The following is a 15,563-nucleotide window of genomic DNA, read 5'->3' on the forward strand; positions in this document are numbered from 1 at the left end:
ACAACAAGGTGGCCTGGCACATACTGGCTATCAGGCATGATTGCTGGCTTGTGCTGTTATCTGAAACACTTCTGTTTTTTTTCTGACTGTTGCTTAGTACTGGTCAAAATGGTGTCAAGGATCCTGTTAACAGTCACATCCTATGGATGAGCATGTGCTAGAACCTAAGTCATATTTGGTTTATTAATGTTAAGTGACAGACAAGAGGCACTGGGCACAAACTGGAGCACGAGAGGCTCCCTCTGAGCACCAGGCAGCACTTCTGTGCTGTGCAAGTGATGGAGCACTGCCCAGAAAGGCTGTGGGGTCTCCTCCTTGGAGATCTCCAAAAGCTGCCTGGGCCTGGCCCTGGGCAGCCTGCTCTGGGTGTCCCTGCTTGGGCAGGGCTTGGAGCAGGTGAGCCCAGAGGTCCCTGCCAGCCTCAGCCATGCTGTGAGTCTGTGATAGCCAATAAGACCGTTGCTTCATTTAGTATGTTGCTTGCATTTCTCAAAAGACCTTAGCATGTCTTGATGAGACATAGCTCATCCCTGGCTGCGTACTAGTTGTTCTTACTTTCCTGAGGTTTATTTTCTCATGTACAGTACTGCTGTGGTTATTCCTGGAAGTGGTGCAGCCCTGACAGGAGAGGTGGAAGAAAGAAAGGAAAGGGAGCTGGAAGAGCACAGTGAGCAGGGACTAGCACTATAGCTGATTGGTAGTTAAAGCACTCCTCCATGACTTTTCATCACAAAATAGGAATATTGAGTCTGAACACACAAATACAAAAATGCACATACTATCTAACCACCAAAAGTTACAGTAAAGTCTTGTTGTTCACTAGGTAAAGCAATTGGACACTCACAGCTCTCTAGCTGCATTGTACATGTCTGTACATCCATAGGAAAATTCTTCAAGTCCATGGGACAGGATAAGGTTAAAGTAAGCCTAAAATTGGAGGAAAAAAAGAAGAAAAAAGAAAAAAAAGCTGTTGTTAGAAATCTATAGATTTTATCCAAAGCTCCATACTTATAGTTTGAAAAATCAAGGACAAATCTTAGAGACTCAGAGACTGGACTCTCTGTCCCCTCTTAGCTTTTAAGGACATAAGAGTCTGTGAAGACCGAACATGTAAGCAAAGCAGGCTGCATTGGCTGGACAGAAAAGAGGCAGAGACAAGAACAGTAAGACAGCAAGAAATGCTCTCCACTAATGTACCAGTGAATGTTTTACGTAGAGCGGTGAACCCAAATAATACAAAACCTGAAGTTACTGATCATGGGACGGACATACATTTTAAGGCTTTGTTTTGGAACAGCAAAGGAAGAAAACATAACAATTGAGGTTTTTTTCAATAGAGAGTGCTTTTTTGGGGTATGAGACCCATTTTCAACCATTCATTCTTACTGCTTAGCCATTAAAAGAAAAAAAAAAAAAAAAACAGTAAAAACTAGAATCACATAACATTTAAAGATAAAGAAAGCAGAAACAAGAAACTAAGCCTAAAGGAACAAACTAAATTTCTCTTTTAATTTTTCAGTTGTTTTTGTCCCAGATAAAGCATAATTTTACTTGGAGGGGAATATACCGAAAGGTGGTTTTTTTTTTTTTTTTTTTTTTTTTTTTTTTTTTTTTTGAGGGGAAGCAGTGGGTAGGTTGTTTATTTTTCTACAGTTGATTTGAAATCTGTTTCAAGGCTTCTCCTCTGCTATATTTTCTTGTATCTGTGGTGAGAATAAACTGTTTTTAACAAGCCAAGGTGCTGGGATGAGATAATTACAAAAGACTTTCTGCTTTGGGAAAAAAAAAAAAAAATATTTAAGAGTTCGTTTTAGTTTATATAAAAAGAGCACATTTATTAGAACCAACGGGCCAGCTGCTAACCTAGAAAGTAGGTTGTCCTACAGGCAAATGTGATCTGTATGAAGAAATATTTCACTGTTTGTCTCCTGTGGCTCCTCAAGACATATTTGTTTCTCAGCAAATACAGCTTACTCAATCTTTCAGCTTGCTTCTTCATCATGTGAATTTTTTGGGATGGTTTGAATCACTTAGTCGTACTGTCCTGCAGTCAAATCACTATGATGAGAAGATGATATTTAGAAAACTGTAATCAAAATGTTCTGAATCTGATCAAAAAGCCCATTCACCATTTCTGTGCTTTTGCCTACTCATGGGCTACATAGAGAATTTACTGTTCTTGTCCTCTTGACACAGGCTTCAGTGTGCAAGATGACAATATCAGGATATCAGAGATTGGTTGTCGGTGGTAGTGAACTGCATTGAGATTAAGAAAAGAAAAGCACCTAGTAGTCCTCTGTACATTACCATAGGAAATAAACTCTTATTTAACCTTTGGGAGCAAATAGCATATGCATTAAAAATATAAGCCATTAGAGAAAAAAAAAAAAAAACACATACATTTTGTAGACATATAAATGCCATGGAAATATGACCCTTACTCCTTCTTTAAATATTTGAAGTGTCCTGAAAATGCTAACTAGTCTCATTTTTACTAGGTAATTTCCTGGATTAAGGATTGAGCTGTTCAAATTGCTGATTTCCAGTATTAACAAAAGACTGCTTCTGCCTTTTTTTCCTGAAATGTCAATATATCAAATTCTCTTCCTTCTTTTCAGTCATCTTCTAAATATGGGTTAGATTTTTAAAGTTCATTTCAAGAGTGTCTTTATGCAAATGATTTTCTAAAAGGCTGCAAAATATGTCATCTTCTTGTACTCATTGAAGAAGATATGGCCTATCTACTATTTAGATTTTACTGACTGTCAAGCATGGATTATAGGCTGACTGTTTCTTCTCTCCTTCATCCCTTTCTCCTCCCCCAAACCGTCAAGGAGTCTGGGGGCTTGACTACATACATGGGAAGAGGTGTCTATTCTGTTAGTTTAGTATGAAACTAATTATTAATCAAATGCATCCATCTACAGCTTCCAAGTCTCCCAGGGATAAATTGGTCTATCTCCACAGATGGCTAGATGGATATGTCAATTTCTCTTCTGCGGGAGAGCTGAAAAAATGATTATTATGCTGGTTCACACAAAGGTTGACATCTCTTCTTTCTCTGCCTAACCAACAGTGTCTTTCAGAAAGGCTAAATTATTTTCTGCTTACCCTGACAAATGGAAGATAACTTCTATTCACTGATTGATGAGGTTAGCTCAAGTTACCATGCCATTACAGCTTTATCACTACTTGTTGTTCTTCTTAGCGGAGTAGCCATCCATATTTAACATCTTTGCCTCTATAATCCTTTTTACCAGAAGTAATGCAAGTATTGAACCCAACACTTGTCGCCTAGCATCATCTGTAGACCCACTGATTTTCAACAAGATTACAACAAGCTAAATGTTCTGCTCCCGAAGTCTGAAGTAGCTCAAGTGAAGTCTACGGTGGTGGGTCATTTTATAGCAGTTGACACTTTTTCATTAAAATATATATCTATATATATATGATCCTGTATGTGTTTCCATACTTAGGTGCCGTGCCACTACTTCTACATTTACATTAATAGTGAAACAGGATCAGAAGTGCTTAGGCTGATGTAGCTACCCACATTGCCTATAACAATAACATTGACAGAAAAAGTTTCAAGAAAATGAATGTCTCAAATTTAGTTGGCAAATTCAAGAGACGCCCCCAGAGATTTGGTACAAAGCGCAAGTTTAACTGGCAATTACATTGATGAGTGCTTTAATCATTAATAAAACAGAAGAAACTGCTATAGAACAATTATTTTTCAGGCACGCCACTCCCAAGGCATTTAAGATTCATAAACACCAGATTTTGTAACCACCTCCTAGAAGGTAGGCTCAGGTCACACAGGTAGCTCAGGGAGAGTGCTCTGGGGATGGGGACTTTGCAGCTGAGCAGGCAGGGGTCAAAAGAGAGCTGGAGCTTCAGCATTCCAGCACATCAGGCACAATGCCAGGGACAGCAGGACACCCTGGAGGTGAGGCCAAGTTACTCCCTTCTTTCCCTCACCCATCCCACAGTCAAGGAAGAAATGAGCCCTGGAATATCACAAATAGAGTATGAACAGAACAAAACGCAGAGGCAGAGAAGGGACAATTAGCCAGCACTGTGACAAAACAATAATAAAAAAGAAATCACTAATATTACTGAGTGATGTCATGGCAGAGGCAGGGCTGTAACCAAATACTCCAGGGACCCTCTTCATAAGGTCTAGTTCATACACTAGGTAAATCCTTCTAAGCAGCATCTGCTGATGTTCCTTAAATATCTTCAAAGTGCAATAGACACTGATCAGATTTCTTCACCTAGCATTTCATTCAAAGTCCACTCTTTTATACCCTGGTTTCAGCAGAATGTCATAAGATATCATTCAGACTTGGGCTGTGGACCTGTCTCTCTTTCCGTCCCAGCTCAACATCTTTCATTTCTGTTTTAATTTCTGGTAACCCCAGAAAGTCCCCTTATCAGCATCATCCAAAGGTCAGCATTTCCCACTTCTGCAAGCAGAGAGGCAGAAGTCCTGTAGGCTGTGGCCTCCCTTATTACAGAAAAAAAAAAAAAAAAAAAAACTGTGGGAAAAAATAAATAGCAACACTCAAGCTGGTGATCTTTAACACCTGAACACTTTGTTTTGCAATGTCAGTGTTTCCTCCAGATGGAAATGGGCTGGCCCTCAGATGGGCCAGCAGCAGAGCTCAGCTCACTACAGATGCCCTAAAAATAGCAGCTGTAGCCAGTCATCAACATCCAAGGAAAAGCCTGTGGAGGGAGGGTGGCATATATGTGCAGCCAAGAGAGCTCAGGGGTATTCACGTGCACTGCAATGAAACCCTGAGCTCACTGGTGCTCACCTCATTCCCTTTTATCCTTCACCCCTGTCCTATCCTTTCTCTGATCCTTGGACATACTTTCCCACCTCCTTCTGTGCTTGCTCTTGCACACCACATTTCAAAAAGCCCAGTCTCTTTCCTCTGCATCCTTGTTTATCATTGTACCTTTCCCCCCTTCCTTTCCTGTTGCCCTCTCTTTTATCCCAGTTCCTGCCACATACCATCCCCACCTCTCTTTGGAGCCAGGAGGCCAATCTGCTCTGATCCGCAGCAAACATTAAATTGTGTTCTAACCCACTTCATGTTTACAAGCAGCTAATACAGCCTGATATGTTGTGACTGCCCCAAACCTCACTTGATGTAAGCGATAGCTCCCATCCAGGAGGAAGGCATTGATCCCATGAGAGAAAGGCCCCATGGATCTTCCAGCACCAGGTGTCTGACAACAAGGAGAATAGCATTTTCATTAACAAACCTGCAAGTGTGGCAGTTTGTGAGTGGGCTACAGAACACCAGCTGCCTCATACCATTTTTATAATGAGAAATAACTAGAAACAGACTTAATTACGGAAGTACTGTTGGAAATTTAAATAGTGCTGGTGACAAGGGTACAAGTCATCTCTGTCTCCAAAGAAAGCATGATTAGCTTCCAACAAGTAAGAAAAGCAACAAATGCCTTGCCATGAGTGGGCATGGTATCAAAAATAACTTTTTGCTTCTATTCTTATCCCTTCATTCTTTCAAGCTACACCCATCCGCAGCTTAGCTGGTGGGACAGGCAACGTTACAATCTGGGAGTTTATGCTGCAAACACCAGAACACAAGTAGCGCGTGCATGGTCATGTCAATATTGGCCACCTGCCATTTCAATGAAAATTCCTATACCTGTGCAAAGCCAGTGCTGGGCCTGTTAGAGGAACTGGGATTTTTTTCATCATTGCCAATTCTAAAGATGCTATCATAAATTCCACGATTTCTGATGTTTGTCTTAAAGCTCTGAGCTGACAATAAATGTAAACATCTTAGCTTTCTCCCCCCTCCACCCCCCGCCCCACCCCCACCCCCCCCCCCCGTTGGAAAATTGGATTTCTGATCCTTTCAGCTGCTGAAAGAACATAAAAATATTGCCTAAGCACAAACAGGCAAAGTTTCCCATTAACTGGCAGGGGAGATGGAGTTGCACAGCAACCGTGACAGCATCGCATGACATGGGAGCAAATGCCATTTAGACTAGTGGCACTGAAACAGGCAGGAAAATGTAAAATCTCCTTATATTTTTCCTAGCCCCATCTCATGAGTGATCTGTGCCTGAAATTAAGGCACACACATTGTTCATACATCAGAAGGCTGAAACAACAACAACAGGAAAGAAGAAGAAGAAGAAGAAGAAGAAGAAGAAGAAGAAGAAGAAGAAGAAGAAGAAGAAGAAGAAGAAGAAGAAGAAGAAGAAGAAGATTAAGAAGAAAAAGAAAAATGGTTACATTCATCTTTTAAAAGGCTTTTCATTGTGTAGACCATCTCATTATTTTTCAGAGACCTGACTCATCATTTTGAATGTCAATTCTGGTAATTTTTACAGTTTACAGGCTTTGTCTTGTTAAATGGAACAGTCAAACTGTCTGCTTTTCCCCTTATTTTTGAGGAGCCCTGGAATTCCTTTCTAATATTTGTCATGTTCTGCAGTTTCATTTCTGTCAGATGGGAACGGGCTGAAGTTGAGCTTAGAGGAGACATGGAGCCTTCTCTGCTATGGCAAAAAGTGAAATGCAGCCTGGAATTTCACGTACTGCTGTTTATGAGCGTGCTGTCCCTCCAGTGCTTTGCTTTGCTTCATGTACTGCTTAAAATGGGAGCTGGCACAGAATGAACAGGGTGGTGGATTTCTCATTATGGGCATCCCACTTCTCATTGTAATGCCAGTATTGTCTGTAAATACACAATGCCAGCACATGAGTTGCCAGCAAATGATTTCCCGATTGTTGCTCAACCAAATCTGTGGAATTACATTCACGTATGATTTCATGTAACAGTTAAATTCTGTAACCACCTGTTTCCTTTCCAGGAAGAATCTTATTTCATCTCTCCATTCTCCTCTGTTATTTTCTATCTTAATTTTCCTGCAGTATGTGTTTAGGATGCTGCTGCTTTCCTCCTGGAATGATGACATCTCTGTACTAAGGCATATATTGCAATGCATTTGGCAAAAGACCTCCATCCCTGAGAGCAAGTTCCAGGAAAACATGTTTTTTTTTTTTATGCCATTTACTTAGAAAAGGCTCCTGTACCTACAACTTTTTCCATCTAACCTTTGACTGCTCTAATGTAAGCTCAATGGTTAAATGCAGTGATCAGTCACTAGCAGTCAAGGACAGACATCACTGTTAACCAGAAGGAGAGCAAGCATGCAGATATGTGGCTTGGCTTTACAATCCCGTTGGCATAGCTATCCAGAAGTAACCAGCTGCCAATATTTTTTGATCCTGTCAGCCAAGACAACTGCATGTGTACAAAATGATCTCCAACAGCATTTCACACTTCTTTAACTCAAAAAAAAAAAAAAAAAAAAAAAAAGCCTTTTTATTCGAGACACAGGAATATAGGGCTGTAGAAGTGACATCTTGGACCATTAAATATGGTCAGCTCCTATCACATATAGTCACATCATCTAAGCCCTTTCAAAAATTATCATGGTTCATTTACTGATACTGAGTTCCTTCCTATGCCTTCCATTATTTCTGTCGGAATATTGTTTTAGGAATTCAAAGCGTAGATGGCTGGAAGGTTATAACTTCCAGTTTAAGCTTTCTTATGACCAGCTCAGAGCCGTTTGTTCTCTTGGCAGCATTGTCCTTCAGTTTATGTAGCTTTTCTGTTGTGTTTGTATTTACCTCACATCCAATGTTTTGGCGTGTCAGCTGGAGACGTGCACAGAATTAGAGGAATTAGTGAGGCAGTACATGTTCAAGTATAATGTCCATATCCCCACTTTGCTTTAAATGCCTGATGAAGTGAAAAAGCAACTAATTTTGTGTCATTAAAATGTAAATTATTCTTTCCTTAAGCAAGATGATCAATGGGGTTTTGACAATAGCTGTGCTAGTTGCATAACAAAATACCTGCATTAGGCTTTATTATTTATTTAGGAGGGTTTATTATTTTTATGCAAAACAAGTACATTAGGCACAACAGAAAAATAAGGGTATTGGAAATTCATTGCTAGAGACTCAGCCTGGATTTGTATGTAGATTAGGAGGAAATGAGAGAGAAAAGTGGCTGATGGGAGGGCACAGTTAAGAAGGTGTTAGGAAACCATGCAAAAGGATGAGAAGCATCTGAGACCATTTAAAGGACCATTTAAAAGACCCCAAAAGGAAGGGAGATGATGGTGAAAGGAGAACTAGGAGGAAGGGCAAGAAGGAAAGAAAAAAAAAAAAAGGTGAAAATTGGGGAGCTAATCATAATTCAAAGACATTGAGTTCAGCAATAATTAGAATGGCTACTTGTCCTAAAAAAAGGACACAACATTTTAGCCTTTGAAAGCATTATTATTGTAATTATGCCCATGGGAAGACAAATTTGTCAAGCGTGTTGGATTCACATAGCATGCAGTTACAATTTCAGAAGTCACCATGTCCCTGCAACAAACAATGTATAGTTTAATAAAGTCTAGTGGTTCTAGCACTATTTATATGTCTGTAAAGCCTCTGCCTATAGTACAGAATAGCTAACTCAAAACTTCTTTATATGTTTTCCATTTCAGTCAGAAGTTCTGCATTTCTTCTTAACTGTCTTTATATATATATATGTATTTAATGTAGAAAAGTTACTTCAAGGCTTGTGAAGATTTTTATTTTTTTTTTTTTTGCTTTTGGAAAGTCATGGCAATGAGCATGGAACTGGAGTTTTGCCAGTGGAAGAATAAATAATTTTATAAGAAAATGTTCATGTGTTGATTGAGATTCACTTCCAAGGGACAATCCCCACCTTGTCAATATCAATATTATTCTGGTAGAAGTTGAGGTAATAAATATGAGTGTGAGGTAGGAGACAGGGGTTCCTACGTAGCAAACAGCCACTTCAATCGTGGTAACAGTCTGTCTCCTCCCCCTCTGCTAATCTGTCACATGGAAAGACAATGCTGCTAGTGAAGTCCAAATCCTCTTAAATCCCAACACTGGATTGTAAAATAAGATTGAAGTCATTGAACTTAAGCACAGGATGTGTGCAGAACTGTGGAACGTAACATTTTCTACTACTCTGTTAGGCTAGACTTTGCCGTGCTGTGGATGATCACACACAACGATGTCAACAGGTGTAAATGGAGTTGCATTGTTGGGTGGCTGATAAGGTTTGTACCCTAAGATTATTGTCCTACCCTAAGATTATTGTCCTACCCTACCCTAAGACCCATGCCTGAATTTACTGTAATATGGCAACAGATTTTGTAGTAACACTAAAGATCTAAGATATACTCTTATTTAAAAGTAACATTTTTCAGGAGGGTAGTGGACATCATTTCCCAAAAATAGTCTATTGTGAATGGAAAACCAGTGTAACCTATGTATCTCCTAAATCTGCTTTGCATTTTCTTCCCATAGGGCAAAGAACACCGGTACAGAGGAGACTTGCACAGCACAGGACTTTCACTCAGAAAAGCTGAATTATAGAAGTGTTATAGATTAATTCTGATGATTTACATGGGCGATATTGTAACCATAGATTGTAACGTAACCCAAAATGGTGCATGGTGTGGTGGTGATCCAGAGGGGGTTAGACTCAGTGGTCTGTCAACGAAGAGTCAATTTTGGAAACTTGTGGGTAACACAAGTGGCACAGGAGATGGTTTTGTAAATAAATGTGCTGGTTTCACAGATACCTCTCCTTGGTTACATAAGTAGGAGAGAGCTTTTGGATGTGCCAGCTCATCCTGTCAGATACTTTTTCCAAATGGAGGGTCTATAAATCACCCCCAGAAGAGCTGCACAAATACAGACCAGCCTAATAGCTTGTGTTTCCTGATTCATGATGCTGTAGCTGCACAGTGCTGCTCTCTAGTAGACACCACCTTCCTCTGTAATAACATTTAACAATTAAATCTAGGTTAAGAGTTGAAACCACGCAGAAGCAATTGTCTAAATAACTCCAAAGACAATAAAAATGCTATTTTGAAAGACTTGAGGGATTTCTTCCTAGGTATTTCATTGCTCTTGTAACAGGAGTAACAAAAATAGGACAGAAAAATAATTTGTGATATGCTCAAATCTCCTCCCTAGAATTCCAAATAACTCTCTTGTCAAATTATGCAACACCTTCTAAATTCTTTGCATATTTTAAAAATATGAAGTAATCTGCTTTGTAACTCTGCCTGACTAAATGTAATGGCACGACATTTCAAAGCACAGCTTCTCAGCCTCTGTGGTTATTGGAAGTGCAAGGTTCTTTCTGGAGCAGTATTTAAAAAACACTAAAACAAACAAACAAAAAGAAGAAGAAAGAAGAAGAAAGAAGAAGAAGAAGAAGAAGAAGAAAGAAGAAAGAAGAAAGAAGAAGAGGAAAGAAGAAGAAGAAGAAGAAGAAAGAAGAAGAAAAAGAAGAAGAAGAAGAAGAAGAAGAAGAAGAAGAAGAAGAAGAAGAAGTTGATGTTGTTTGTGGTTGTTGTTGTTGTTGTTGTTCCAGCCTCTTTACCTTCCTGGCCAATATATTCCAGGTTCAATGGATCAATGCTACTGTTGAGTTATATCAGCTTGTGCATCAAGCTCATATGACTGAGATGCACTGAAAATATTAAAAGGAGAGGGAGGTAATTAATGCATAAAAAGGAAGGAAGGAAGGAAGAAAAGAAGAAAAGAAGAAAAGAAGAAAAGAAGAAAAGAAGAAAAGAAGAAAAGAAAATAAAAGAAGAAAAGAAAAAAGAAAAGGAAAGGAAAGGAAAGGAAAGGAAAGGAAAGGAAAGGAAAGGAAAGGAAAGGAAAGGAAAGGAAAGGAAAGGAAAAGGAAAGGAAAGTGCAGGAAAGGAAAGGAAAGTGCAGGAAAGTGCAGGAAAGGAAAGGAAAGTGCAGGAAAGGAAAGGAAAGAAGAAAAGAAAAGAAAAGAAAAGAAAAGAAAAGAAAAGAAAAGAAAAGAAAAGAAAAGAAAAGAAAAGAAAAGAAAAGAAAAAAGAAAAGAAAAAAGAAAAGAAAAGAAAAGAAAAGAAAAAAGAAAAGAAAAGAAAAGAAAAGAAAAGAAAAGAAAAGAAAAGAAAAGAAAAGAAAAGAAAAGAGAAAAGAAAAGAGAAAAGAAAAGAAAAGAAAAGAAAAGAAAAGAAAAGAAAAGAAAAGAAAAGAAAAGAAAAGAAAAGAAAAGAAAAGAAAAGAAGGAAAGAAGGAAAGAAGGAAGAAAGAAAGACATTTTGCTAAAATAACCTTTTTGGCAGATGCTAATATTCTGAGCTGGCTGGCAGCCTGGAACGAGTTTTTGGAAATCAGGTAGCACGAATGTGCAGCTCAGAGAGAAAGCAAAGTCTCCCATGTGGTTCTTTAGCATTTTACTGGTGTCCCAGGTGTCCACAGTGGGACAGAGAAGATATGATCCTTGCCCCTGGAACATAAAATCAGCTGAGCAGTGTACACAATACAAAACCCAGGTATCATATGGGATTTGAGTGCCAGGAACAGGCCTCTCAGTACCATCGCATAGCACTGCCATTCTTTCCAAGTGTGTAGTCCCTCTACAAAATCCAGTCCATGCAGAGATCATTCAAGGGTCGGGAGCTCAGAGGGATGAGTCACAGGCATCTGGGGGGTGACATTGTGTGGGATGAGATTCTAACTCTCATTGTTTTTCGGCATACAAAATATACACAACATAAGCCAATTATATTGAATGCTGCTATAATGAACCCCTCTCATTGAGTGCTCTCTGCAGAGGGCTTTAAAACAAAAACTATTTTTATTTAACAGTTTTCTGCAGCTCATAGAGTGCCACTGAGACTGATCCTGAATAAAGTGCAATTGTTTGCTGAATTTAACTTTACCGTAACTGATGACTTTTAAAATCCATGCACTTCTAAGAGCTGTGGCCATGTCACTAGTGACAAAAGCGTGCATTTGTGGTATTGAATAAATCTGGTTTCCCTTCCCAGTGTTCTTGTTCTCTCTGCAGTACCCAAGGTTTTAAATCAGTTTTATCCAAGGACCTAGTCCGTGTGCTAGTTCGCTTCCAGGGCTGGAGCAAAAATATCATCCTCCACCTTAAAACTTCAAGTTTGGCAGTCCTTTAAAATAATACAGATTCTTCTGTGAGTATGAAACTAAACCATTATAGCTTCATAATCCTTCATGTTTCCCATACCCATCACCAAATCTCTTACAAATATTGTAGGCTCAGAAGCTTTCTCCATATTGATCTTGCTTCAGGCTTTATATAACATATATACCATGATATCGATAACTGAGATTAAAACAGATACCAAGGTAGTCATCTGAGCATGCAGAAAATATCTAAAAATAAGTTTAGACTCCTAAACTTACATGATTCATAGATGAGTACATCAACCACTCTGGCTTTATTTTTCTATAACAGCTCCCAGTGAATTAAATATAGATCTAGCAGTTTGCAAGCATGAGCATGATAATTAATTATTGTAAGGTAAACAGTGACTGAAATCTAGGTCATGTCTACCATCACCAGTGAATGCAAGATGGGTTATCCTTCACTGAAAGGAAGACACACAGCTCCATGCTTACCACAGGATAAAACAATTCCCAGAATTTAGCACTGTGTTGGGAGTAACATAGGGACCATTCCCTCAGTGACCTTGAAATAACTTACCTGAGCACACATCTCCTACACCGTTTCTTTTAAGTAAAATATGGACCATAACTATGGCTTTCCAAATTCTTATCAGAAAGGGCAGGATTTACCTCTCACAGCATTTAGCAGCATAAACCTGCTGTGCCTCTGGTATAGCATATTTCCCTGTTTAAGTGCACTGTATAGGGAAGATGAATACTGCTGTTGTATAATACACACAACTTGTTTCTTACCCATTAATTACCGGGAGATGTTTTAAGTTCATTTAATAGAGACAGTGCATATTTATACAAGATTAATTTGCCCTTGATTTTATTAAATTTGGAAATATGACAAAACAGTCTACACTACTACATTTCAGACATATTTGTGAAGTGCTTTAAACATTTAGAGCACACTAAACACTAAATGTTAAATATCACTGTGTCAGGTTAAGTCCTTTTGGTGTAGTAGTGAAAATGGCAACATTATACTTTTCCTGGTGTACTGAAACCAATCACTAAAATATGCTCGTTTGTTTCAACACAGCACAACTAACAGCAACTGGCAACCAGCATCTAGAGAATAAAGACAAGTTTTTCTAATTACTTCTGACTTCAAAGTCCAGTACTCAGCAAAGATTTCTTCACTGTAAAGTGTTATTCAAAATTCTATGCCATGTGAGAAGTACCAGGCAAGCCTTTGTTGCTGTTGTGTGTTACAAATGAGAAACAATGAGTTTTGCTTAGTCCTCGGTTGGAATACTGCTTACTCTACTTTGTATGAATTTGCATTTAGGTGTGGGAATTTTACAAATGTAGTATGACAGCTTGAAATACTACTTTTCCCGCATGGACAAATGTCAGAGAAATTATCTGTCTGTATTCAGAACAGCACCCAGCTGCACTGTTGCCTCCAATAAGACAGCGTCTGATGTCATTCAAACAAGCAGATGCATTCATTTCTTTCCCAGGATGAAACAAGAAATATTTGTAAGTGACAGCATATTTATCACTCTGCTAGTGCTAGTTTCATCCTTCTATCCTACTATTTTTCTCAAACTCTTCAGGTATGTCAATTTGAAACCTTGGTCAATAAATGTATATGTTCCACACTGGTTAATCTATCCAAATACAGACGGGGTCTTATCGAGTCATTTCCACTGGAATCAAGTAAAATCCAGTACTTGGTGACAGAGCACTGGAACAGGCTGCCCAGGGAGTTTGTGGAGTCTCCTTCTCTGGAGATACTCACGGCCTGTCTGGACGCCTCCCTGGGCAACCTGCTCTGGGGAACCTGCTTTGGCAGGGGGGTTGGACCCGATGATCTCTTGAGGTCCCTTCCAACCCCTACAATTCTGTGATTCTGTGATTCTGTGAAATGGAGAAAGTGCCATGTTATTATTTATTAATCTAGCATCCTACAGAACACCACTCTCCTTAACCTGGATCAATAAAAATTCCTCAGTGAAAATCCAGGTCACAAACAGAATGCCTTGTCAGAAACAACTGTCTTCTGAATTGATTTTCCTTACCAACAAGTAAATTCACTAAGCAATCTATTAAACAGATACTACCATGTTTACTTTCCACAAAGCCAGAATGGGAAAAACTAAAAAGCATTCCCAGGAACACACAAAACAATACATTTTTTTAAACCACCCTAAGGGCAGTGGTTTTGCACCTTTGACTACTTATACTAAGTTAATGATGCACAGTAAGCTGAATGTCAAACAAATACTGCAAAATTCCTGTCGTTTATGCCTGTGAAATGTTGATTCTCTGCATATGTCCTGTTTCATCAGATCATATCCAGTCATATTTTGTCAAACAGTGTTTATTCATTCAGCCTAAATCCAGTCACATGACACACACTTCAATACACTTAGTATTAGAACAAAAGCTTTCCATAATTCCAGTTATTTTTAACTGTGAAAAGATACATCCGATTACACAGCCACTCATGTGTCATTTACTGTGTTTCAAGCCCATTTTTACTTAAGGTTTTCAGAAATCATTTAAATACTATCCCCCTTTACTTTTGAATTACAACCCACCATCCACTAAAGAGCTGATTTCTTCTCTTTGTAAGAAGACTTGAGCTAATGTTTATGGGAATTACTGAGGAATACCTATAAAGAAGTAGACATCCTTAAGTTTCCAACAAGGTTAAGAAGTACTGCTGTGCCACTTACAGACTATCTTGTGAAAAGTAAAAGCTTAGCAAAGGAATGTGGGCATATTTTCTTTCTACCCTGCTGTGATTAAGTCTCATTTCAGTTGTATACAAGGGACAAGAAAAAATTAAATACGTAAAGTGTGTTCTGCAAGCCTAGCTGCATCCAGAAAAACAGGGATTGAGAGGAAAGAATGGGATGAAGAGCAGAAAAATAAAGTTAACTGGTTTACCTGATACTGTACAGCACTTTTCCAGTCTTAGAAATCCTTAGCAGCTTGTTGTCTGTTGTGACATCATGGAAGTTTGCTCCCTTCTCATTGGCAAAGAATAAATCTGGTTTCCAAATAGAGTCCAGCATAGAGGGATCCAAATCCAAGGAATCATCAGGATATTCACTGTAAGCCAGGCGTGAGTCATTCCACTGCTGTCTCAAAAAAATGTTCACTCTGTAGTCCTACAGAAATGCCATATAAAAAGGTTACTGAGCCACTTACCAAAATTGGAAGCCCACTTTAGCTTTCGTTATGCTATTACACCTATTACAGTACCAGTGTTACAGCAAATATTTATGTTATCTACTGAATGTGAGAGATGTCATTTGAAAATTAAGCAGTCTAAATGCCATACTGAACCAAACAAACACAACTGGTACATTTTCCAAATCAAAATTACTTCATTGATGAAGAAAATATTAACTGCAACCTCCAATGTTAAATACAACCTTCTTTCAAATGCTATGGATCATCCCAGTGGTACTTAGAAAGTCAGAAAGCATCGTGGCTAGCTATATACAATTTCAACAAAGATGCTATA

General features: G+C 38.8%; 1 protein-coding gene across 6 annotated transcripts in view; it reads right to left on the bottom strand.

Moving 5' to 3' along the window:
- The window catches only part of GLRA2 (glycine receptor alpha 2), a 130,188-nt gene that overhangs the window by 85,468 nt on the left and 29,157 nt on the right, over nt 1-15,563 (bottom strand). For all 6 annotated transcript variants that reach the window (XM_040533194.1, XM_040533219.1, XM_040533185.1 and 3 more), the window contains exons 4-5: nt 14,981-15,204; nt 845-927 (exon numbers count right to left, since the gene is read on the bottom strand). In XM_040533194.1, the coding sequence (XP_040389128.1) occupies nt 845-927; nt 14,981-15,204 (307 nt within the window). The remainder of the gene's footprint in view (nt 1-844; nt 928-14,980; nt 15,205-15,563) is intronic.

The sequence above is a fragment of the Cygnus olor genome, chromosome 1 (genome assembly GCF_009769625.2).
Source record: "Cygnus olor isolate bCygOlo1 chromosome 1, bCygOlo1.pri.v2, whole genome shotgun sequence".
NCBI lineage: Eukaryota > Metazoa > Chordata > Aves > Anseriformes > Anatidae > Cygnus > Cygnus olor.